The sequence below is a fragment of the Sarcophilus harrisii genome, chromosome 5 (assembly GCF_902635505.1).
Source record: "Sarcophilus harrisii chromosome 5, mSarHar1.11, whole genome shotgun sequence".
NCBI lineage: Eukaryota > Metazoa > Chordata > Mammalia > Dasyuromorphia > Dasyuridae > Sarcophilus > Sarcophilus harrisii.
In genome coordinates this window covers 53,299,880-53,326,339 of record NC_045430.1, presented here as the reverse complement: position 1 = coordinate 53,326,339, position 26,460 = coordinate 53,299,880, and the positions used below count along the sequence as shown (strand labels likewise).

General features: G+C 36.1%; 1 protein-coding gene across 1 annotated transcript in view; it reads right to left on the bottom strand.

Moving 5' to 3' along the window:
• Nucleotides 1-3,412: 3,412 nt before the first annotated feature.
• E2F7 (E2F transcription factor 7) overlaps nucleotides 3,413-26,460 on the bottom strand; it is a 46,547-nt gene continuing 23,499 nt past the window's right edge. Inside the window, exons 5-13 of the mRNA XM_031941021.1 lie at nucleotides 25,477-25,764; nucleotides 23,131-23,289; nucleotides 19,838-19,975; nucleotides 15,974-16,159; nucleotides 15,502-15,574; nucleotides 13,886-14,381; nucleotides 12,007-12,265; nucleotides 6,084-6,481; nucleotides 3,413-4,247 (exon numbers count right to left, since the gene is read on the bottom strand). Of these exons, the coding sequence (XP_031796881.1) occupies nucleotides 4,077-4,247; nucleotides 6,084-6,481; nucleotides 12,007-12,265; nucleotides 13,886-14,381; nucleotides 15,502-15,574; nucleotides 15,974-16,159; nucleotides 19,838-19,975; nucleotides 23,131-23,289; nucleotides 25,477-25,764 (2,168 nt within the window). The 3' untranslated portion in view covers nucleotides 3,413-4,076. The remainder of the gene's footprint in view (nucleotides 4,248-6,083; nucleotides 6,482-12,006; nucleotides 12,266-13,885; nucleotides 14,382-15,501; nucleotides 15,575-15,973; nucleotides 16,160-19,837; nucleotides 19,976-23,130; nucleotides 23,290-25,476; nucleotides 25,765-26,460) is intronic.

Below are 26,460 nucleotides of genomic sequence, written 5' to 3'. Positions count from 1 at the left end.
GAGCTACCGAGGTCCATCTGCAAAACACCTTCATTGAAGGTCTTAGTGGGAACTGGAACAGCCCAAGCAGGTCAGACTCGGTGGGGGCTGGGACAGCCCAAGTTGACTCATTTACAAGCTTGGTTTCAGCTTGAGGAATTTGAATAGAATTGAATGAGTTTCTTTAATTCAATAAGGTTGGAATTCTTTCACTCAGGACTGAAACAACCCCATCTAAGATAACAGAATGAAACTGTTTGTCTTGTTTCCCTTGGGCGGGTCCCTCACTGAGGCAGAGTTGAAGATTTTCTCCTTCAAGGAGTTTTTGAGTTTTGGGGTCCCTTCTTCAGAAGTACCCAAAACTTGAAGACCTCTAGAGCTACTCTGAAAGTAGCAGCAAGAAAAAGCTTGAAGCTTGGGACAATGCCTTCCCACCTCTTTAGTGAGCATAAATTAACTTTAACTTAAAGTTCAAAGTTAAACAAAAGATTGGAAAAATGGGCAAACAAAAAAAGAATCTGATTATTGAAAATTACAATGGTGACTGCTAAGATCAAAACGCAAACTCAGAAGACATGAAAATAAATCCAAGCAAAGCCTTGAAGAAAAATGCAGATTGGACACAAGCCCAACAAGAATTCCTCTAAATGCTAAAGAGACACCAAAAAAAAAAAAAAAAAAAAATCCAAAAAATACATTTATAGAAAACTTATTAGTATGCTTTTGAAGAATTACTAATCTCACTCAACCTTCCCTTATTTTACAAATGAAGAAACCAAGCTAAAGTAGGGATTCTAACTTGGGGAACTAATATTACTCAAAATCCTGTCTCATTTTACTATACTACAATAAGATCTGAATACATGAAAGGGAATGAAAACCAATTTTCCATCATATTATGAAAAACAGAACAAAACATACAACAAAAATAAAGACCCACTAACTATTTATTTCAAACTTTTTTATTACTATTTCACAAAGTTGAATGTTTTTCTAGAAGAATTTTTTAAAAATCAGTGTGCTTGTTGTAAATAAAATTATATGCAGACAGTTATAGAGAACATAGCAAAAGAGAAGGAAAGGGAGAAATTATATGAAGAAAGCTACAAGCAGCAATAATATTAATAACTACAAAAAAACTAGCAGTGCAATAATATAAACAGCAAGCAGCTTTACATGGAGGGAAAAAAAATACAGCTCTTTTAAATATAGAAATAGCACCTTTTAAAAAAAGAAGTTGAGAAATGTAAACTTGGTCGCTAGATTCAAGTATTTAAGTTACGTCCCCAACATTTGTACCAGAATGGAAGGGTTTCACAAACCCTGGGCCATGTGTGCACCTTCCTCAGTGCAAATACAAAGACTGCATTGTCCTAGCAGCATTGCTGCCATTTTTTCCCCTTTTACATTATACACTTTGAGTCTAGATTGCCATTGCTTTTTCACTACTAAAAAAAATCTCCCCCAAATATAGTCCAACAACTCAAGTACCAAAAAGTATTCTGTTCCCACAAAAGAACAACCTTCATGGTCTCTTTTATCAAGGCCACACATTTAGAAGTGGATGTTGGATACTTTAGGAACACATTCTGGTCTTAGGTTTCTAAATATAGCTATCCCATCACCAGTCCTGCAGAAGTGACAGGCTTGCAATATAGAAGATTCTTAGGATCTCCCAAAGTCCAGGCATCCTTCTTCAGTGTTGTATACCTTGTGACTTAGAGGCATACCATGCAGGAAAGAGTACAATGTGAGATAGGAAAAGAATCAAGAAAAGACATTAAGTAGTGAATTTTTAAGTAGAGTGAGAAGATTAGGGGGAATAGAGAGAAGGAAACAGTTTTAATCTAAGCCATCTAATAGGCCATTTCAGTGAAAATGTAAGGGAGAAAATTTTATACTTGGTCTATAATAAAAACAAACTTGCATCTTGTACAGATTTATAACCTGTATATCACATTACCTTCCAATCATTATTATTAGCTCAGGTTCATCTCTCACCTCAATCATTGATAGGATGGGGATTGAACCTGTGATTTCAATGAGAGGGAGCTCTCCCAGAGGAGAAAATTCCCAAAGTGAGTTGACACCTCTATAACTTGTCATTTTAGTGTTGTCTAGAGCATGGAGAAATGAAGTGACTTGCTCAGGTGTCACACACCCTGGCTCCAAAGTTGGCCCTATGGCCACTACACGACATTGTTCTCTCAATCACTTGAGCACTAACTGTTAGCCTCTAATAGTTCATTTCTTTTTTCAAAAAGCAACAAAATTGTTGCTTTCTATTTAACTTTTAAGAAATATTCAGAAGGAATTTTAAAAATCATGTAAACTTTTAAGTGTAGTGTCTATAAAACTTTAAATTAAAAAAAAAAAAAAAAACTAGCACTTTTAGCCACCTACCTCACAGGCTTTTTAAGATTATTGTTACTTTTCTGTTTCATTCAATAGAATATAAGTTTTTGAGGAGAGACTATTTGATTTTTTTCACTATATCTCCAGCACCTAAGCATAGTGCCTGGCACAGGGCAGGAGCTTAATAAATGTTTATTGAATTGGATTGGTTAATAAAAAGCTAATCAGACTCCCAGAGTCACTTAAGTTACTATTTTTTTTTTTTTTTTGATGACATTTTATTGGGACTAGTCCCAATTTAGAGTTAGGGAATTCTAAATGTAAGACAACAGAGGAAAAAAGGATAAATCTATTCTAAAGAGGAAATGAGATAAATACCAGCACATTTAGGAGTAAGCAGCACCATTTTGGGTATCTTTGTACTTGTTTCAATCATGAGATTGATCCAGGGATACAGTAGAAAGGCACTCTGGCTACTGTTTGCCACAATATATTCAATACTTGTAAATTAACCATTCTTATTTCTTCAGAGTATCAAAATACTTCTTTGAGAACACTTAGTACAATGTATCTATTTTCTTCTTTACCCCTTGCAAGACTGAAAAAAATGAGTCAAAAAGAAGAGTGCTGGTTTTTCCTATACAGATTTATCCATCTTAGATGACCTAAGATTTTTTCCTAAATTTCCTAATTCAGATACCTAGTAAAATATCCCAAGTTTCCTCCCCTAAGACCTACTCTAGAAGGACAATCTCTATCTTTTTTCATTTGACCCAAGCAGAAAGTGCTAGAAAGAATTTGCCTCCAATAATTTCCCTAAATTTCACACTGTGAAAAAAGAATGATAGTGGTTATGGGTGTGGGTGGGATGGGATTGGCAGAAGGGAAGGAAACTGGATGTATGGGATTTAAAAACATAGCACCAAAACCCAATTTTTCACTTTGATACATGGGCACTATTGCCCTCATATCATTCATCTCATTTCTTACCTGCATAAATAATTTAGTACAATTCACTTATACTATATATACCATAACATGTTGCTCTTCACAGTTATTCTGGTCTTAACATTTTTTCCCCCATATGTGTACATTCATGTATAGGTGATTAAGATTTTTAAGTACAAGGCAAATTACAGAGGAACTAGTATTAACATTCAAGTAGTCATGCCCTGAGAAAAACCTGTTTTTCTGTAGTTGTAAACTTTTTTTCTTCTTCCCACTAAGTTCCATTTCAGGAACAAAATAAATAAGAAAATAAAATGTGTAGGTGATGCTGTCTTTGACTGACAGAAATTCAGAGAGCAATTGCATTTTTAATTGCAGAAAAGTAATTGGTTTTACCACAGATTTACTCAGGGTAAGTCGAGTCTATGTAAAGTAAGGAATGATTACCCTAGTTAAGTGCTAGAGAGCTCACCTGTTCCCAAACCACAAACCTCTGATAGTTTTTTCAATCAACTTGAGAGTAAGATGATGTTGAAACCACAACTGAGTCAATGCTTTCACTGCTGCATAATGTTTGAAACCTCTTGGCTCTTAAATGAGCAATTAATAAAAAATTACTTTCAGGAATGTGAATGACTTGAAAGGAAAGAGAGTTAACAGGACTAGTGGAAGAGAATGGGAAATGAGACTCTTTAGCTTTGTAGTATAAACAGCCCATTAGGGACTAGCATGCCCCTTATAACAAGTGTTAAAATCCTTGGTGGATTTCCCTATTCCACTTGGCCAAGCTACAGTTAATCAGTGCTGCCACTGGATATCTGCAGTCTCCTCTGTGCAGTGCTTAAATTTCTTTGACCCCCTTCGATTTTTCTCCAAGTCATAGGTTCTCCAAGGCTGCCAGGAGTTTTGAAGAAGGTCTCACAGTATGGCGGCCGGATGCTCTTGGGTGTCACTGGGCCTGGTGACTGGAAATGAGAAAAAGGAGATCGTAACCAACATGATGCAATATGATCTATAAATCAGAATGTTAAATCAGTCTCTATTATAAAAAATAAACTTTTTTTCTTAATATAAAGCCTTCAAAGCCTCTGAATGACCTGAAATGGACGCTGTTCCTAACCTGCTTATGCGCTCCTGAGACTGTGAGAACATTAGTTAGGTTTCAGCTCTGAGTCAGAAATATGTTGCCAGCTCTTCACTCCCTAACATAGGTTGTATTTTCTTGTTATTTGGTATTTCCAATTGCAGACACACACAGCCCCTAGATATACCACCTTAAGACCTTGATAACTTGACAAATATAAAACTTAAAGAAATATTGCCTTACTGCATGTCTGGGAACGTAATTCTTAAATGTGATAACCTTTGCCTCCTGTCTGGGAAAGGAACCCTATTATTATAATGAATGCTTCAAAGAACTCCTTTGTAGAATTTTCCTATAAATATGTATTTCTGAAACTGCTTGATAGTGACCCCTCCCAGTCCTGATGAGGCTCAGTCCTGACCAGTGACAATAAATGCTCTTAAATTTTTATTATTTTGACTGTCTTATATTTTCTCTCGTTTGGGCACTTCAGACCCAAAGGTTTTGGTCCCAGTAACTCCCTTGTCTAGAAAAGAAAACCTCTAACCCATCACTAGAATAAGAACAAATCAGAATAAAGAGAGAGCTAGAATGTAAGTTTGCTTCCATTTTTATTTCTTACACATAAACACATCGCCTACTCTTCAACCCTAACTTTTACGTGTGTATAGATCATAAAATCCCTGGGGCAACTCTTCTTCATTTTTCAACTATATTAGTTCATATCTGAATATTTCTATGGCTGATATGATGACTGAAGAGGGGGGCTGGCACTTTACTGGCTAGAATAGGAAGAAACACTCTAAAAATACTGGGTCTGTTGCAAATCAATATGCAGCAATATACTGATGTACTATTGAAGGAATCCTGAAAATCTGAATTTAAATCCAAGTTTATATATAATAGAACCAGGGTTGTTTTGAGGACCAAATGAGATAATTTTATTATAAAGAGTTTATTAGCTTAGTGCCTGACACATAGTAAGTGCTATATAAATTTCAGTCATTATTAATATTACCACAGTTCAGTGATGTCATATCAAGAATGACAAACGTTCAGCTCAAGTCTGAAATATTCAAAACAACCCACCAGAAGGTCTCTTGCTCACAAAGTGACTCTGTTGTGAATGGCTCAGAGAGAGATGCATAAGAATTATATGGGGAGATAAAGTGCGAAAGATTTGAGATCTAGGTTTGAGAGGTAATGGAAGCACAAAGGTGTTGGGACTTTTGACTCAGAAAATGAAATGTTCTAATTCAGGCTTTGTCATTTACTACCTGTATGACTTTAAATAAATTACCTCATCTCTTTGGGCCTCAGTTCCCTCATCTTTAAGATGAAGGGATGGAGAAGATGATCCTAAATAGATGAAAGCCAGAGAAGTAAGTTACATGGAGGTGGGGGTGAAGTGTCGCTGTACTAGATTTAGGAAGACCCAGCTTCAAATCTTATTCTCAAGAGACTCATTTGTTATAAGATTATAAATAATTTAACTTCTTTAGGCTTCAGTTGAAATAAGAGTGTTGGTCTTGATGGCCTTGATGGCCATGATTCTATGAACAACATTTGTTAGCATGGCTGATCCAAGTCCCAAGTCTGGACAATCTCTCTCCAGAAAGTCTATGGGAAGACAACACTGTTTCCCCTCATCTTTGAATCTCAGAAAAAAAAAAAATAGCTTTGCTGTAATTAAAGTAAAAGTGTTATTAGCACTTACCTGGGGTAATTTCATAATTGTTACTGGGTGACCCATACAAACAGGGGAATCTGGTGTGATTGTATTATGAGACCTGGACACTCCAGGGCTGAGGTGAACTGGTGACTGGCCTGGATGTTGTGGGTCCATGGAAAGGGCTTTTGATGTCTTTGGACTAAGTATGTTGGTGTCAATGAGAAGCTGAGTTGATGATCTGAGGCCGGGCAAGCCAAAATTCACTGGGCCAGGAGAAGACACTGGACTGTTGATTGCCGGAGAATAAAAAAAAGGCATTGGGGCCAGTGCTGTAGATGGCACAATCATGCATGGAACGTGGAGAGAAGTCAATTGACTTGGAGATGGTCCAGCAGCATTGGCAGCCTGATGGTCAGGCAGCAGGAAATTAAAACCATTTAATCCTAAAACAACACAGGAAAAGTATTATTAGTATTCAGAGAGACACAATAAAAAATACTTCCAAGGAGGACAGTGGGAACGATTCCATCTAGGAAAGATGACATGGGAAAGGAAGATGGGCTGATCAGACATCAAGGGCAAGGACAAATAGGCAACTGGGATATTCAACTCCTCTTTGTGATACCAGGAAAATCGAGGAAGGCTTTCAGCCCTTTGGGTGTATCCTTTGTTCCCTTACAGGAGTTCTTAGATAAGATCTGCATTAGATGGGCAGAAATCTGCCTTGTTGACATGAAGTCCTGAGTAGGTAACGTCACAGATCTATCCATTAGGTAGCTCAATGGAGAGAGGCTGCACCTAGTCAGGAAGATTTGAGTTCCAATCTAGCCTCAAAGAACTACTAACTGTGTGGATCTAGGCAAGTCACTTAATCTCTATATGCCTCAGTTTCCTCGACTACAAAATGTAGCACCAGGGCTATTGTGAGAATTAAATGACATAATATAGTCAGGCCTTTAACACGGTATCTGACACAGAGTTGCTGCTCAATAAATGCTTCCTTCTTTCTTAACCTTCCTCCGATCTGAGTATCCCATATGAAAATACACTTGGATTCCAATTCTTTACTAGTATACTAGTAGTGTGATATAAGTTGTCTCTTTACATTTTAAGATTTAGTTTTCTTATTTCTAAAGAAATAAAAAAACCCCTAAAACCCCCAAAAAGACTTATGGTTTCTAAGACTCCTTCTTGATCTACAGCTATAATCCTAAACTCATTTCCCTTTTAGCCCTTAGAGATGGGATGTTCAATATAAAGGAATCAGTGAAGAATTTCTAAGTAAAAATATTAGTAAATAATGCAGATCTTGTCTAAAATCTTACTTTGATAAGATTATAAAAGCATAGAGGTGAATCTCAGTTCTTGGGTCAGTGAAATAAAAGATCTTATCAAGCTGGAAAGGCTAAAAGAATAGGCTCAACAAGGATCATCTGCTTATGCTCAGTAGACTCAGATGGCTAATAAAAGAAAATGGACAATTGTTAGAGGGGCTCTGAGAGGAAAGGCACACTGATATATTGTTGGTGTAGCTGTGAAGTGGTACAACTATTATGAAAAGCAACAACAGCAGCTAGCATTTATATGACAATTTTCTTACAAAGCACTGCACAAATGTGATTTGATGCTCACAACAACCCCAGAGAGGTAGGTACTATTATTATCTTCCTTATCATACAGCTTGTGAGACCAGGTGAACTCATGTCTTTCTGACACCAGGTCCAGTACTTTATCCACTGGTCTACCTAGTAGACTTTAAATAGAATTTGGCAAGAATATGTGACTGACATTCAAAGGAACAGATAAATTTGAAGACAGTCATCCCAGAATTGAAGGTGAATTTTCTGTACACTGATAAAGCATGCACAGGAGTGGAGCCAAGATGGGGGATTAGAGACAACTCAGCTGAAGTCTTCCAATATTTTCCTTTAAGGAACTTTAAAAAAGTCTCAAATCAAATTTTGGAGTTTCAGAGCCAAAAAAAGGTCAAGGGGAGCCTTTTTTGTGTGGCACCAGGGTAAAGGCTGTCTGGAGGCCATATATGTGGTAGCAGCAATAGCAACTTCAGGCAACTTGTTGGGGGACCCTTTGCTGACAGTGGATACAACTGGCACTGAAATATATATATAGTCACAAGAGATAAGGGGTCCTGGTTCTGGGTAAAGACCAGAGTGCAGATCATAAGACCAGTGACCACGCTTCAGGTATCATACCTTGGAGAATAGGAAACTTGCAGATACCTAGAATTTAGCTCTGAAAATAGCAGCATGAAGAAGTCTAAAACTTGGGACAGTGCCTTCCCACCCGAAAAAAACAAAAAACAAAAACAAACAGCCCAATTTTAAAATAAAGTCCTAAGTCAAGAAACACGTTTTAAAAATGAGCAAATAACAACAAAAAAGAACAAGTCCATTAAAAGCTGCAATAGTGTCAGGGAATACTAAGACAGACATAAACTCAAAAGAAGATAATATGAAAACAACTACTAAAAAAATCTTAAAAAGTAAAATGCAAATTGGATCCTAGCCCAATAAAAATTCTTGGAAGAATTAATTAAAGAAATAAGAGTAATAGAGGAAAATTAGGAAAAGAAATGAGAATGGTGCAAGAAAATTATGAAAAAAGAATCAATAACTGTGGGAACTAATGATTCATTGAGTCATCAAGAAAAAAAACCAAAGTTAAAAGAATAGAAGAAAATGTGAAAAATCTTATATTAAAACAAAACAAAACAAAAACAGCAGATGTGAAAAACAGATCAAGGAGAGATAATTAAAAGAACCCATTGATCTCCAAATGAAAACTCCCAGGTATATTATAGTCAAATTTCAGAGCATTGCGGTCAAAAAGAAAATACTTCAAGCATCCAGAAACAAACAATTCAAGTATCATGAAGCCATAGTCAGGATGACAAGATTCACCAACTTCATGTTAAAAGAATAAAGGATTTAGAACAAGATATTCAACTGGGATTAAAACCAAAAATCACCAATCCAGCTAAACTGAGATAAGCCTGCAAGGGAAAAAATGGACTCAAATGGACATTTAATGAAATAGAGGAATTTCAAAAAGCATTCCTGATGAAAAGACCAGAGCTATCATCAATATTAAACACAAGCTCAAGAAAAGCATAAAAAGATAAAGTAATGATGAAGTAATCATAAGAGACTCAATAAAGTAAAACTGTTTACATTCCTGTATGAGAAGATGAGACATGTAACTCCTAAGAACTTTATTGTTGTTAGGAACAATCAGAAGGAGTTATTTAAAGGGCACAGATATAAATTGATTTATGTTGTAAGGATCTACAAAAAATGAAGGGATAAGAAAAAGTGATGTGCTGGGAGAAAGGGGAAGGGAGAGAAAGAACAGGGAAATTTTTCTCACATAAAAGGGGTGTACAGGAAAGAGCTTTTACAGTAGAGGAGAAAATAGGAAGGAAGAGATGGTGGGTAATACTTGAACCTAACTCTCAATGGAATCAATTCAAAGAAGTAAGAATATACACAGATACAGTCTCGGTTGTGTATGGTAATTTAACTTACCCAATAGGAAATAGGAGGGAAAAGGGATAAGAGAAAAGGCAGAATGATAAAAGGGAGAACAGATAAAGGGAGATAGTAGTTACAAGAAAATAAAGACTTTTGAGAAGGGACTAGGTAAAAAGAGAGAAGAAACAGAAAAAAAAGGAATAGAGGGAAAAACACAGTAATCATAACTAAATGTGAGGCCACCCATTAAATGGAAGTAGACAGCAGAATATATTAGAAACCAGAATCCAACATTATGCTGTTTACAGGAGACACACTTGAAACAGAAACACACTCTTAATTTTACACTTCTTAAAATAAAAGACTAGAGCAGAATCTATTATGCTTCAATGGAAATAAAAAAGGTAATTTCAGACAAAACAAAAATGGACCTAATTAAAATGGATAGTCAGGGAAAGCACACTGTGCTAAGAGATTCACAGATAATGAAGTAATGTAAAACAATTTTTATGGTTTCTCTGATAAAGATCTCATTTCTTAACTGTACAATGAGAAGAGAACTGAATCAAATTTATAAAAAATAAGTCATTCCACAGTTGATAATGGTCAAAAAGGGGCAGCTAGGTGGCGCAGTGGATAGAGCACCAGCCCTGAAGTCAGGAGGATCCGAGTTCAAATTTGATTTCAGATACTTAACACTTCCTAGCTGTGTGACCCTAGGCAAGTCACTTAACCCCAATTGCCTAAGGGGGGAAAAAAAGATAAATGGTCAAAAAAATATAGTTTTCAGAAGAAATCAAAACTACTTATAGGCATATTAAAAAAAATGCTCTAAATCATAGATAAAAGCAAATTAAAACAACTCTGAAGTACCATCTCACCCCTATCAGAAAATGACAAATGCTGGAAGGGTTGAGGGAAAAATAGGTACACTATAATGAAATGCTGATGGAGTAATAAATTGGTCCCACTATTCTAGAGAGTAAGCTGGAATTAGGTTCAATAGATTATAAAATTATGAATATCTTTTGGTATTCATGGGCCCTTTGGCCCAGCAACATTACTTTTAGGTCTGTGTATTCAAAAGGAAAAGACCTTTATGTACAAAAATATTTATAACAACTCTTTTTTGTGGTGGCAAGGAATTGGAATTGGGAACAGAGATCCTAGAGCAAGTCACTTAACCTTGCTTGCCTCAGTTTCCTCTTTTGTAAAATGAGCTGGAGAAAGATACAGCAAACTACTCTAGTATCTCTGCCAAGAAAATGGGATCATGAAGTCACACATGACTGAATAATAAGAACAAAGATTTGGAAATCAAGGGGATGCTTTTCAGTTGGGGAATGGCTGAACAAATTGTGGCATATGATTATGATGAGAGTGCCACTCTATTATGAGAAACGATGTTAGTGATAGTTTCAGAAATATGACAAGAACCAGAAGAACTGGTATAAACTAAAATGAGAAGTGGGAGATCACTGTGCACAGCAAAAGAAATGATCTAATGAGAAAAACTCGACTACACCAATCAATACAATGATCAAAGACAATTCCAGAGAACTAATAATGAAAAAAATAACACCAGAGAAAAATTGAACTGCGAATGCAATCTGAAGCATAAATTTCTCACTTTATTCTTGGTTTTTTTGCAAATATGGCTAAAATGGAAATTTTTGCATGGCTTCACATGTATAGTTGATATCATATTGCTTGCCTTCTTTATGAATGGGGGTAGAGATAAGAAAATTTGGAAATTCAAATCTAAAAACAAAAGAATGCTAATATTAAATGAGAAATTAAAAAAAAATTAAAGAATCATGCAGCAAGGCTAAGAGGGATTGCAATCTGGCTTGGTAGAAGAAATGTCAAAGTCAGGCCAACCTCAGACTTTTTTAAAATCATGAAAAATAATAAATACCTAAGTCACAGACAGTGAAACATCTTGGCTAGTGGAAGAGTTTCATACTCACTATTTGTTCTTCTTTCAGTAATGGATTTCTAGCAAGTTTGGGCTTTAAGTTAACACAGAGCAGAGCTAAACTTTCTCACCAAATTGTTTCAAGAATTTGCCCAGGGCCGAGAGGGTCTACTAGAAATACTAAAGATTAGTCTGCATCATTCATTAGAATGCTAATGATCCAATTAAGCTCCCTACAGAAAAGGGCACAGTACCTGGCACATAATTAGTGCTTAATAAATGTGTATTAGCCAACTGACTTTTCACATCTCATCTCATCTATCTGTTCAGTATCTTTGAAGTATAATCTGCCATTATCTTAAATTTATAGGTAGAGGTCTCATGAGGTTGTCACACATGATTTGGAGTTGGAAGGAAGTCAAGAGATGATTTGAATTTCAGGCCACAAATGAACCAATAGAATGACACTCCTTATGTGACATAAATGAAAAAAATAACAAAAACCTAACCCACCAGTTTAGGAGAGATGAAAGTTTTTAGAATTTCTTTTATTTCTTACCAGGTGCAGACTGCACATAAAGATACTGTGGCTTGGTGTTTTCTTCAGAGAGATTTTCTCTGTCTTTTGAGGGTTTTTCAATATCTGCATTTCTCAAATGTTTCCTCCTCTCAGGGGTAACCAGGCACTGGATTGTAGTTTTTCTTGGTGAATCCTCAGCAAGGGGAATTTCTGAGAACCTCTGAAAAGCTTCAAAGGGCATGGTATCTATACTGCCAATATTCCTGGGAGAGGCAACATCGCTGGGGTCTGTAAATTTCTAAGCAAAACCAATTTGAAGAACAAATATGAAAGTTAAAAAACACCCAAAAAACAGCCAGTCTAAGTCCCTTATCAGCCCTAGCCTTCCCAAAACACAGCATTTAAAGTTAAAACATAGTTCCAATCATTTGCACCCTGTGCTAACTCAGCTATGGGTCAACTCAGTAGTTTGATGAGACCATTCACCAAAAATGTAGCAAAAATGACAATCAGCATGGTGCGGTGAACAGAAAGCTGGCTTTGGATCCATAAAGACACTAGTTCAAATCTCCACTCCAGCTCTACTCTTATTAACAATAATATCTATATTGGCTGTTTTTTTATGATATAGTATATTTTTTACATAGGGACCAAACTGGTAATTTTTTTGGTATGTGGAACTTTAAGGTAAGTCAGCACCGTCTCTTACATTTATAGATTTTAAGAGTTTTTTTTTTTAAGAGTTGCCTAGAAATCAGAGAAGATAAGCCCAGAGTCACCCAGCCAGTATGTTTAAGAGGAGAGCCTTGAATCCCAATCATTCTAGTTCTGAGGCCAATTCTTTATCCACTAGGCCATGGTTACTGCTTTTAGACAACAATAAAATAATCCTAACAACAGATATAATCTTTTATGCTAATATTATCATATAACTATGGTTATATTGTCATAAATCTTGATTTTTTTCAAAAATATTAATAATACATGCATATACATATATGTATGACTGTATGTCCACATAAAGTGTGTATACATATACATATATGTATGTATGCATATATATTATTCACTAACTATACATTCACATGTATATATAGTTTATATTGTGAGCTCCTTAAGAGCAGAGACTATTTTTTGCCTTTATTATCCCCAGCACTTATTATTAGCAGTGCTTGAGTGCTTAGCACACAGTAAGTACTTAATAAATGCCTCCTGAGTGACTGATATCTAATCCTTGAATATCACTTTGCAATTTCCAAAATCTTTCAATTCTTATTCTTGATAGATTAAAAAAGATGAATCAAGAGTTCTCTTTTCAAATATTCAAAATCCAATTTCACAGAATCACAGACAAGCATCAATGGATGCTTATATTAAACCACTCCTGAAAATGGCCAGGTATCGTGTAGTTTCTTGAAGCTCCTTCCAGGAAGGGGAGCCCATCTCTTCCTGAGGCTGCTCTCAGTATTGGGGAGTTCCTCCCCATCTCAAGCCTAAATTGGCTACTTTGTAACTTTCTGCTGAAGGCTCTGCCTCGTAAGTACCAGCAGAATAAACTGAATCCCTTTTACAAATACATAAAGTCAGCTCTCAAGATTTCTTTAAAACTATTTCTTAAGAAGAACACTGTGGTAGCTTTTTAAATAGACGGTCACATAGGACCAAACTAGTTTTTAGGAAAGGAGTTTTTTAAAAACTGGATTTTAAGGAAGTATTTTAAAGCTTCAATTATAACAGAGATATGTAACAACTTAAAGGGTGATATGACTAATGATTCCTTTCCTCCTTTCTGTGTCTCCTCATTCCTTTTCCAAAGTAAAGCAGTAATTTACTGATTTCTTTGGCTGCTAAAAAAAAAATCTTCTGGGTTAAACAGATGCAGACAGATACCACGTCCCTCCCCAACCCCCCACTTTACCTTGGGCAAGACCAAGGAGAGTGGGCCATCCTCAATCTCCATGCTCTGTTTCTTGGCAACTGGCTCATGAGCTTCCTGAGGCCTGCGCTTGTAAGAGCTCGCAAGGGGCAGAGCTGACAGTTCTGTGGAGCAGGAGGCAGCTTGTGCCACTTCAAGCATTTCATGGCCCTTTTCAGGTTTGGAGTGGCCTTCCTGGAAGTTTCCATATAGCATAAAGAAAGAAGCAGAGGGAACATAGATCAAAGGTTGATTGGGAAGCACAGTGGACTTCAAGCTCTCTGTTTTGGAGGCTGTGGGAGTGGGTGTGAAAGTCATGTGTCCATCGAGACCATTCTGCAGATGAATTGATGTCAGGTCTGCTGGGGTAACAGAAAATACTTGGTGGGATAATGGGTGAAAGCAATACTCTGAGTCCTGAGGATGAACTGGGAAAGGAGGAACAGGGTCAAGCTTGTCTGATGAGTGTATCATCTTTTTATTGATACATCCCTGATTCCTGAAATAGAGAGGAAAATGATTATTTTAATGTACATACAGGTAAAGTTAAATGGAGAGTTCTTGCTCTTATAGAGTATAATGACCTAGCTATGACACGCCCCCAGTGCATGAAAATTCCAAAAAGAAATTAAATTTTGGATGACAACTTTTTGGGGGAATGATAATTTATCATTTTTGAAAATAAATTTTATTAACATTTTTGATAACTATGTTTCAATATAATTGATTGACTGTATTTTATTTTGTGCATTTAAAAAACATGATTCAAGGAAGGGGTCCTTAAGCTTCACTGGATTGATAAAGAGGTATAAGACCTACATTAAGAACTTCATAAAATAAAGAAAAATAATCTAAAATGAAGAAAAAGCTTTATAAAACTAACCAACAAAACTAAACACTGATTTTATCTTCAATATTCCACACACAATGCCTTATATTTGAAGAGAAGTGTCTTTAATGATGTATCTTGAAGTTTTGTTCAGGCTAATGTTAAAATAAAAGTAGGCAGCCAGGTGGAACAGCGGATAGTGCTGGGCCTAACGTCAGAAGACTCAACTTTCTGAGTTCAAATTTGACCTCAGACGCCTAGTAGATATATGACCCTGAGCAAGTCACTTAATTTTGCTTGCCTTTTGGATTGGAGACACAAGGGCAGGGAAAATGGCCCAGAATTGAGTGGACATGATAAGATAGAAACTAGATTTGGCAACTGGGGTTCTCTGTTTGAATTCAGGCTTTTACCATTGTGTGACTGTGTCTTAATGTCTCTGGGTTTGTCTCTTCACATGTAAAATGGTGACCTCCAAATATATGATCTTACAAGCTGGGTTCAGAAGACTCTCTCTGTAAGGACATCCCAAGTCCACACCAAAATAATAACTGGCATTTGAAGTTTTGATTTGAAGTTTTCATAGTGTTTTGAAAATATGACCTTACTGGAACCTCACAACTTTAGGTATTACTACTCCCATTTTACACATCAGGACATTGAGAATCTAAAACGTTTAATGGCCAGAGAGCTATTAAGTGCCAGAGGCAGAATTTGAACTCAGGTCTACCTGATTCAAAAAAAAAAAAAAAAAAGCTATAGTGGAAAACACATTTTCAAAGCCACTTACTGTGAATTTTCATCTATCTTCTCCCTCAAAGCAGCTGTCAGGCCAACTATTTTTGGGCAATATTCATCTGAACCTGCAAAGCAAAGTAGAAGGCTTATTATTAAGAATGGAAAAAGGTTTCTTATACAATGTTGATGACTCACAACAAAAATCCACATTCATTTAATGATGATAGTCTCAAATTATGTCATAGGAGCACTGTGTTCTCTAGAGCTGGAAGGGATAGGGGCCTCAGAGGCCATTGAGTCCACCCCCATCTTGATGGTAGGTGGCTGAATATTTCCCCACTACTGGTACAACTATTAAGAACCTGCTATCACTTTCAAGCCACGATAAAGCAGCAGAGAAAGACTTTAGCAGGAAAGGAAAATGGCTATTATTGTTATTTACCAGACTGTATATCAATAAACATTATTAAGCATTTACTATGTGTCAGACACTGTAATTAGTGTGGTCTTCCCAGATGACTTACCTTGTTCTCCTCGATGAGGGCTATTAGGTTCCGAGCTCACTTTCCTTTTAATCCCATCTGAAGAGGGAATCACATTGAAAGAACTATGACGGGCAAGTCTCTGCTTCACACAGGGCTGAAAAGGGGAGTGTGGTTTTGTTTTCAATTCTGGTAGAGCAGATGTTGAAACATCTACTAGTTGTTCACCTACATAAAGGAATGAATTTAGAACATTGTTATAATGATGGCATATTGCAATTAGAGCAACAAAGCTTAAATCAAACAAAACCAGGTATCAAAAAACAGAACAAATATAGGAATTTGCTAAACATGCACACAAACCTGAGTATGCTCACAAACATACAAGTGTAAAAATATTGTATGTATGCATATATATAAACTTGTGTGTATATATATGTACACATGGACATATATTAACTCTCATCCTTATCATGACTCTGAATAGCTACCTAATCTCTGCTTAGCAACTTAGACTGATGAGGAGCTTCCTAAGACAGAATATGACCTCTCAGTATAAGCTCTGCAATCAGCAGATAGGTCGTTTGTGTTCCATCCCTGAGGCTCACTACTTGTGTGCGGCCAATGGCTAAATTTCTCTGAGTCTCAGTTTCCTTATATGGTGCTTGAGGCAGCACAAGTCTAAATGATCTTTCACAAGAAAGGAAGTATGATTGGCTCGCTTAAAAAAAAAAAAAAAGAAGAAGCAGCATATACTCTCAATTTAACTATAGCCATATAATTCTGACTCTTCAATTTAGCTATAGATGATGTCTAGGAAAATATAATTACCTTTGCTAAAACTTTGGTGTCCCAAATTACAGTGTTTGTAAAATACTGCATTTCCCTACACAGTTATAACATGACTATGATAGCACTTTAGTTAAAGTTCACATATACAAAATACAAAGAAAATGTGATTTGTGCCTTGTAAAATGTAAATGTGATAAAGAATTTAATTGTTCTCGTTAGAGAATTTTAGTTTATCCTTTTGTAAAAAACTTAAAAATCAGAGAAGACACTTGATGAGGGATTCACAAAATATTGCAATGATTGGTTTCCTGGGGCAGCTAGATGGTACAGTGCATACATAGAGCACCAGCCTGGAGTCAGGAGGCCCTGAGTTCAAATATGGCCTCAGACACTTAACACTTCCTAGCTGTGTGACCCTGGCTAAGTTATTTATTGTGCCTTGCCCAACTGATTTGCCCCCCAGCCCCTTAAAAAAGAATGATTGGTTTTCTTATAGTTAGACTATTTTTGCTAAATTAATTGTCTTAGCTTTAAATGAAATACACATCCAGATGTATATGCATGCATATATACATATATACATTATCTTGGTCTAAACAGAGGAAACAATGAATAAAGTATTGGATCTTAAGCTGGAAAGATCTGAGTTCAAATCCAGACTCAGACAATTAATTCCTCTTGTGATCTTGGGCAAGTAACTGAAGTTCTTAAGCCTTAGATTCCTCATCTGTAAAATGAGTACAAGAAAAGTTCCTACTTCTCAGAGTTGTTGTGAGGATAAAACGAGATAATATTTATAAAGTGCTTTGCAAGCCTTAAAATGCTATATATTAATAATGATAAAATAACATCTTTTTGAAACAAAAAAAGAACAAATAGCTAATCACTAAAAACAAAATAAACTATGTCATTCTTAGGTTTATACAGACTAGATTTAAGAAAAAATGGGTAGCTTAAAAGTATATCGATATGATTTTTTCTCCCCTTTCTTTTTTCTGTCACTTCATCCCATCTTCCCTTTTCTATCAGTCTAACTCCATCTTATCCTTTAAAGTTCACTCAAATATTTCTGCTTCAGAAGGCCTTAAAGAATAATTTCTTTGCTGGTCTTCTTACTTCAATCTTCTTCCACTTGAAAATTCCATCATTAAGACAAATTTTTTAAAAAACTGACTTTATACAACTTTCTACTTGAACCTATTATGGCTCCCTACTGCCTACCACTTTCATTTCAAACTTCTTGGCTGCTTTTTCAAGGCCTCTCATAACCTGGCTCTATTCTATTCATCTAATCTTATTTTTAATTTTTTCTCCACATATGTGCTCTTTTGCCCTTCCTCTTCCCTTACCTAGGATTTTTTTTTTAATTTAAAAAATAGTTTGATAGATGTATTTTTAATGTAACTGGCTTCTTTTGTAATCCTCCATATTTTTATTTATGCATTTAAAGAAGCTTATTCAGAAAAAGGGTGCTATAGCTTCACTGGCCTGTTCAAGGAATCCAGGATACACAAAAAGGTAAGAATCCCTGCTTTAGACAGATGAGTAAACAAGCACAATTAAAAAAAAAAAAAAAAAAAAACAAACTTGGTTGCGGTTACATGTTAGCATCAAAATTAGCTGAGCTACTAAAAAGAAAGAAAACAATCCAAATCTGCAAACAATGTGCATTTTTCTGAGCAGGAAAGTCATTATCTATAGTATCAATTGTAATGGGAGTCAGGCCTTGAAATCTTACATAACAACTTAAGTTCAAGATTGTGTTGTTACATTTTATACTGTGGCAAGATTAATAACACACACTATCCTTTAAAATTGATTTTCAAAGGTAGTAGTTCCTATATGTCAATCTTTTCCATTTTCAGTTACAATATAGCAGTTAATGCAATTTTCACCTTATCTAGAAGCCTCTATTTCTCTTTAATACAAAAGAAATGCTTTATTCTGTTTTTGTAGGATTTGGAATCCGATTTGAAAACAATATTTCTTTTGTAATTGCTAATAGTCCAAACATCTGACAAGAACTTGGAACTGAAATTTAAGATTTTGCTGACTGACAATGCCAGAAACATAAAAATACTGGGATCTGAGATTTTTATTTCTTCCTCATTTGTTGAGCCTATATTTGGGGGGTGGGGTAGAGGTGGGGAAGGCAGTTGCGGTTGACTACCCAGAGTCACCCAGCTAGTAAGTGTCTGAAGCCATTATTGAGACCTTTTACGCTATATATTTGGAAAGAACAGTAAGACACAAAACCCACTATAATATAAAGGAAAAAAAAAAAAAAAAACCATTAAAAGGCATCAGGACTCAGCTCAATGACCAATTTTGACACCAGAAAGCAGATGATGAAATACCTCTTTTCTCATGGTATAGAAATGGTGGATCTAGTCAGTACATCAGATAGTTCTCCTAACTCTACTTTTTTTGCTGTAAGAGAGGGTTTAATGGAATGTGTATGTATGGGGGTGGGAGGAGATGGAGAAGGGAGTCATTGAGTAGGAAATGACAGTGATATAAATAAACCAACTTAATTGACTAATCTTGACTCCAGAGCATTCATTCTTAATTTTGGGTCTGTGAACTTAAAAAAAAAAAAAATTATATATATATATATATATATATATATATATATATATATATTTTTTTTATTTGATAATTACATTTCAACACAATTTGTTTTCTTTGTAGTCCTATGTATTTAATTTAATGCACTTAAAACATTATTGTGAAAAGGAATTTATCAGGCTTTATTGATTGGACATAGGAGTTCAGTCCAGTCAAATATAGGTTAAGAATCCTTGATCTAGAGTGTAGATGATGAAATACAGTCCTTCTCCTGGAAGAGGAGTAATGATTTACAGGTATAGAATTAGGTATTTACTGTCAGACATGGACAATGAATTAGTTTATTTCAAAAGAAAAAACATCAATAAAACACTGTTTCTTTAAATCTAGTTCTCAAGTTTTCCTAAAACTTAACAGTGATTGCATATGACTGGATGTAAAGGGAGAAAAATACAAATACAAGTTATAAAATACAAGAAGACTGTTTAATTTAATTTAATATTATTTAACAAATATAATAAGCCTCTAGGTATGCTCCCAACCTACCATTTTCTGTGCTGAAATCCACAGGACCAATCCACTTGAATGCTGGCTTCCGACCTCGCTCTTCTGTCACATGGACTTTCTTAATTAGCACCAGGCTTGTCAGAACGTTGGCGATGTCATACAGCCTCCGTACCTTTGCTGAGAGATAAAACCCAACGATATTTATATGGCTAGTGGCCTGGGGGGCCCTCAGGACTACTGGATTCAGGGCCTTCTTATAGCACTATATAAATATGAACAGTGAAAAGTAGGATTTGAGTATTCTGTCACCAGCTTTCTTTGCATTAAATTGCATGAGACTCAGTGAATGATATTTACAATGTCTTTTATTTAAATACCTTCCTAGTTTTAATACAATGCATGTGAGTAGTTGAGAGGGGCACAACAGGAAGCAAAAATACCAACTAGGAAAATTAATTTTAAAGGAAAGTGCTGGTAAACTGGAAATCCTAATTTATGGCTCTGTCAAAAGGGGGCCAGATAATCTCTGAAGGAGATAGCTATAGCCTCCCATGCTTGCTTTAACAGGGAGGAAGGGAATTTCTGAGCAGCCCCTATTGTGTGGGGATGGCAGAGATCCCCAAGGACCTACAGAAAGCCTTCAAGAATTATGGTCACTGAGGAACTGCTAGGATTTGCAATTAGACTTGGATAGGGGCTTCTTCATATAAAATGCCTGGAATTTGTATCAGAGGTGTATAGACCTGCAGTTGAATGGGACCTTGGAGACTATTTAATCCAATCCATTCAACTGAGGAAGTGACAAAACCAGGGTTAGAACTCAAGTCACAAGATCATAGATTTCTAGGGCCTGACACTACTCAGTAAGACAAAGTATTTCCTCAAATCTCCCATGTTTCCAGAAAGAGAATAAAAAACTTAATTGCCAGAGAAAATTTCAGGAAGTTATATTCAACTCAGAGCAGAAAACACAAAAATTGGGAGGATAAATAAGGCTGTGATAGGGTCTTCTTAGGCAGTTGTTGATTTCTAAGGAAAAGCTCCATCTAAATGAGAAAGTGATTACACACAGTTATTCCATTCTCCTTCAAGACAGAAGGTAGAGGAAGTTAGGTGGCAGTGGATAGAGCACCAGCCCTGAAGTCGGGAGGACCTGAGTTCAAACCTGGTTTCAGACACTTAACACTTCCTAACTGTGTGACCCTGGGCAAGTCACTTACTTCCAATTACTCTATCCCAAGATAGAGTGAAAGGAATTTTTCTATCATTGTCTGAAAGCATCAACCATGAGCGTTAGGTGTTTTCTTCCCTTACAAAAGGTAGTTGCAAAGGTGCTCTAAAAACTAGATGCTATATCAAAGGAAAGTGGTCACTGCTACCATCTTTACTTACAGGATCAGACTAATGTACTGGGAAGTGCTAAGCATAGAGTCAGAAGACTTGGATTTGAATGCAAGCTGAGCCACTTAATACTTGGGTAACCATGAACAAGAGGTCCTACTTCTGGGCCTTTTTTTTCACCTGTTAAACAATGGGTTTGGAACAAAGGGCCTTTAAGTAAACCTTTCAGTTCCAAACCTATAACCTTCAACCTATTTCATATGATTAAACAAGTATTTATTAAATGCTTGCTAAGTGATAGGTACTGATACCTAGGATACAGAGAAGAAACAAAAGCCTTCCCCTGCCTTCAAGTCTAAATAAGGAATACCCTGAAAATTTCCTTGTCAAGATGCCAAGTCCTAAGTAGGTAATATGTGGCAGTAATGTAACATTATAGGTATAATGGAAAGAGTACTGGTCTCTAAGTTATGAAAACCTGAGTTCAAACACTTAGACATTTCCTGGCCATGGAATACTGGGCAAGTTATTTAACCTCTCAGTGTCAGTTTCTGAGGTTATCTATAAAATTGTGAGAAAGGGAAATTGTGAGAACAGATACTTCCCAGGGGTTTTGTGAGGATCAAATGAAATAACATATGTAAAGTGCTACATAAATGACATTACTGTCATCATTATCATAATTATTATAACATATGTAAAGTGCTACAAAAAGGACATTACTGTCATCATCATAATTATTGTAACATACGTAAAATGCTACATAAAGGATTATCACTGCCATCATCATAATTATTATGACATTTAAAGTGCTACAAAAATGCTATTTCTACTGTCATTATCATCACCACTATTATTCTAATATATGAAGTGCTATATAAACTATATCATTATCATCATCATGATTATCACAACATATGTAAGTGCAACATTAATGATATAATTGTCCTTATCACCATTATAATTATTCTAACATGTAAAGTACATCAACATTATCACTGTCATTATCATAATTATCATAACACATGTAAAGTGTTACAGAAATGATATTGTCATCATCATTATGATAATTATAAAATATAAAGTGCTATATAAATGATATCATCATTGGCACTATCACCATGATTATAATAAAATTTATAACAAGAAAAGTGCTATATAAGATATTACTATCATCATCATCATCTTTACAATATAACAATTAAAATTATTTGCTCAAATCCTCATTAGTCAAAACATTACTGCCAATGTCTTATATACCTATCTTTCACAAGAATATGCAGAAGGTAGGAGAAAAAGAAGAGAACCCAAACACTTAATTTCAGATGAAACCACATAAGCAGAACACTCATCTTTATAGATTGGCATTTGCAGGACCAGAATTGTCCTCCCCTTTCCACTGGCCCCTGCAAGGAGAATACTTGTATTTCAGTTGTGTGGTTCACTTGCTAGGCCCTTCTTGTGGCCAGGGAGAAAGGAATACATTAGTGATCAATTAGGCTGCCACATAGATTGGGAAACTTTATAATCCCAAACAAGGGCTCTATAGAGTGTTTTAAAGTGCAGAGAGCTCTGCATGTGTAAGATCCCTGGATCCTTGAAACAACTGTGTAAGATTAGCGGGATTATGATTCCCCTTTGATAGGAAAGGATGTCCACAGTTATATAGCCAGGACATGTCTTAGAACTTTATGATTCCAAGATCCTTCTCTATCCACCATACCACTTAGCTATTTCAGTGACTTCATCTGATCTGATAGAGAAGAAAAGTGGATGTGAGCTCTGTTCCTGGCTCTGCTATTTCTTATCACTCTGCCCTTCTATTTTTCTGGGCTTGCTTTGTCAAAAGTAGAACAAGGAAGTGGGTGGGACTAAAGAATTTTTCCATTCGATTGTCTAAAATTACAATCACCTGTTCTAAGAAATCAATTAGGAGAAAACCACATCAAGTTGTTCACCTGGCACCAGACGTTGTCTGGTCAGATTCTTACTTTTAAACTTGCTATGATCAGCCACATCCTGGCTCTCTTCTATCAGTATCTTGGCAGCGACATCTAGGGTGACTATCTTAGTCTTGGAGACAAGGAACAGCATGACAAACTTCTGGCTCATAATTCGCAAAGATTTGTCTTTCCTGCTGTTTGCAGATGCTACAAAGAGAAGAGAATACAAGTCAAAAAGCACCCTTCATCAGAGCAAAGCCATTCGAAGGGCAGTATTGAAGATGAGCTTGGGGAATAAGGACTGTGCCTTTAAGACTTTCTGCAATTTCGTTAAAGTAGGGAATTCGCTCTACTTTTGTGGACAAGCACCTGTTCTGCAATTTATAATCCTAAAAGGGGCATCACTGAGGAGGCTTAGAAATATTCTATCACCTGACACTAGTAGGATCTTTCCTGACAATTTCCCATTTAAATAGGAATGGGATTATGTTGAAAGCCAGGATCACAGCTTTTGACTTCAAGTTTGCCTTTCTATCCATCGCATCAGGGTAGGAATACAATTTGATCCATAGTATGAGGTATGACGGTAATTACAAAACAATTATTTTCCTGGGCAGCTTAAAACTGGCTCCAGGGGCAATTATTTTGAATTTTCAATTCAATAAGTATTTATTAAGCACCTATTTGGTGCCAGGCACTGTGCTAGATCCTAAGGATATAACTAAGACAAAGATAGTCACTGCCTTCAAAGAGCTTACAGGCAATGTTTTACAGACATGGTTTTTTTTTTTTGGTTTAAACAAAACTCATTTATCATTAACTCCCATCCTGTTCAATGTCCTTTCATGTGACATAGAAGTACAGTTATAGAAAAGAAACCAACATACTGACCAAGTCTGATCATATATGTCTCATTGTGCACCTGTGGTCCACTCCACCTCTTTTGCTAGAAAGGACGTTGAAGCCATTTGATCCTCCCTTCTCTGGAGCCCCCATTTTACAGATGAGTAGCTGAGAGATAGAGTATGCTTCAGTGACTTATCCACGGTTACACAGCCAGGTAGGTCTCTTATGGGGATGATGTGAATCTCAGTTTTCTTAACTGCAAGTATTATTGAATTGGCCCCGAATGCCAAAGTCTTTAACAGTTTGTATTTCCATTACTGTGGCTACTGTGTTAGTTACAGTGTCCTCTTGTTTCTGTTGATTTAAGTTTTTATCAACTCCTGTAAACTGAAGGTGGCATCAAAATACTTAAGCATTGGAAAACGTTCCTGAAATGTACTTTCAAGTAGCCAACAAAGGAAGGCCATTTTTAAAAAACAAACTCAAAAGTAACAAGGTGGTTTTGTATGTGTGTGGTACTGATTTTTAAAAAAGAATAAACCAAAGATGGCAAAGCCAAGTGTTGCATATGGAGAATGTATGAAAGTGCTGAGCTTAGGGTTAGGAAGACCTGAATTCAAATCCCATCTCGGATACTTACTAATTGTGACCCTGGGCAGATCTCTCAGATCAACTAAACAAAAACAACCTCAGGCAAAAAACCTCAGGCAAACTCTCTAAGAATGTTGCCAATTTAAATTATTTGCCATGGCTCTGGACAAAAAAACAACTAAACAAAAAAATAACAAAAAAAGACCAAAATTAATAAGAAGGTGTACTGGTTTAACATCAGAAACAAACCACTAAAGTTTAGAAGTCTCTGTGAAAGCTTAAGGGAAATACATTAATTATCTATTATAAGCAAAGCACTGTGCTAGTCACAGATCATTTCTCTTTTTGTCTTTGAATTGCCCAGTACCTGGACAGAGTACTAGACTCAGAGTTAGAAAGACCAGAGTTCAAACATACCTTGGATACACAATAGCTGTGTGATCCTGGGCAAGTCACTTAACTTGTCTGTCTCAGTTTCATCTGTAAAAAGGGATTAACAGCAATACTTGCCCAAAGGAATAGTGCCTGGCACATAGTAGATGCTTAATAAATGTGTACTGAATCAAACTGAAAATTGTGAGGACCCAATAAGAAATAATTGTAACAAGTAAAGTAGCTTGTTAGAATGTAAGGTCTACAAACCTTAAAGTACAATCTCCTGGATAAATCACCCAGCCTTTCAGGGATCTAGGGAACTTTTTAGGTTAAAAAGAAGATACCAACTTGTATTGGTGGGAAGAGTTTCCTCATCTGATAAATTCCTATATCAATACCTCTACCCCTATTATTTCATATGTGATAAATGCCTGTTGGATTTTATTGGATAGAATTTTGGGACAAAAGACAGGGAATTAGAAGAAATCGCGAAAGCTGCAGATTTGGCATCTTTCACCCTAGCACTGAAAGTCTTAGGAGAAACACAGCCCTCTCTGTTACCTACTTGGTCAGCAAACTCACCAGAGATACAATCTGGCTCAGAGAAATCCAGTAACTGTTGGTCTTGCTCTAGGAAACCCTCCCTTTTACGCTCTCCAAATTTATACTCCATGAGGTCAAGTTCCTTTTGATGAAAATAAGCCATCTGTTCTTCATATTTCTGTTCCTCTCCTAGTCTCTGAAGGTTCTTCAAGGTTTTCTGGAGGCCATGCCGTCCATGCCAGCCATACTGATTTTTGGCTACTCGACTAACCATATGCAGGGACTCCAAAACATTCACAATGTCATAGATACGCCTCCGTTCTACCCCTATTGGAAGAAACAAAAAACAAAAAACAAAAAAACAGCACCAAAGCTGCCATGACGTCAAAAACACACTTCAGAGTTCAAACGTCTGGATGACAGATCCAACCTACATCAGGTTTTAAAAAGTTTCTAGAGCAGAATCCTGCAAATGGGGTGGCTAAATCACTGTTTGATGGAAATGAATTATTTTTCTTATTTCTTGGGATGAGCCTTACTAGAAAGATTTAGAGATGTTATGGATAAAATCTAGACAATGCTAGCTTCTGTGCTACTTTCTCCATGAAATCTTTTCTCTCCCCCAATCATCTCATATCTCTTATGTACATATGTATAATATGCACAAGTGTGTGTATATAAAGATATAATATCTTGTACTTTATATATAAACACATATACATACATTGTGTGTGGGTATATACATGGTACCTTCCCTGGCTAAACTGTCAACTCTTTGAGGGCAAGGTCTATTTCATGCTTGTCTTTGTCATCCAGCAAAGTGTTTGACAAAGAGCAGAACTTCAATAAAGACAGGCTGATTATTTTATCTCTGATGTATAAATGTTGGTTAATTAACATTCTCCAACCTTTCTGTTGACTTGATCAAGAAAAGACAAGCCATTTTAATGAAATGAATCGATTGATTTAAAAAAAATGCTTCACTTCAATTACCATTTATGAAGTCTAGGCCAGACTAAGGCT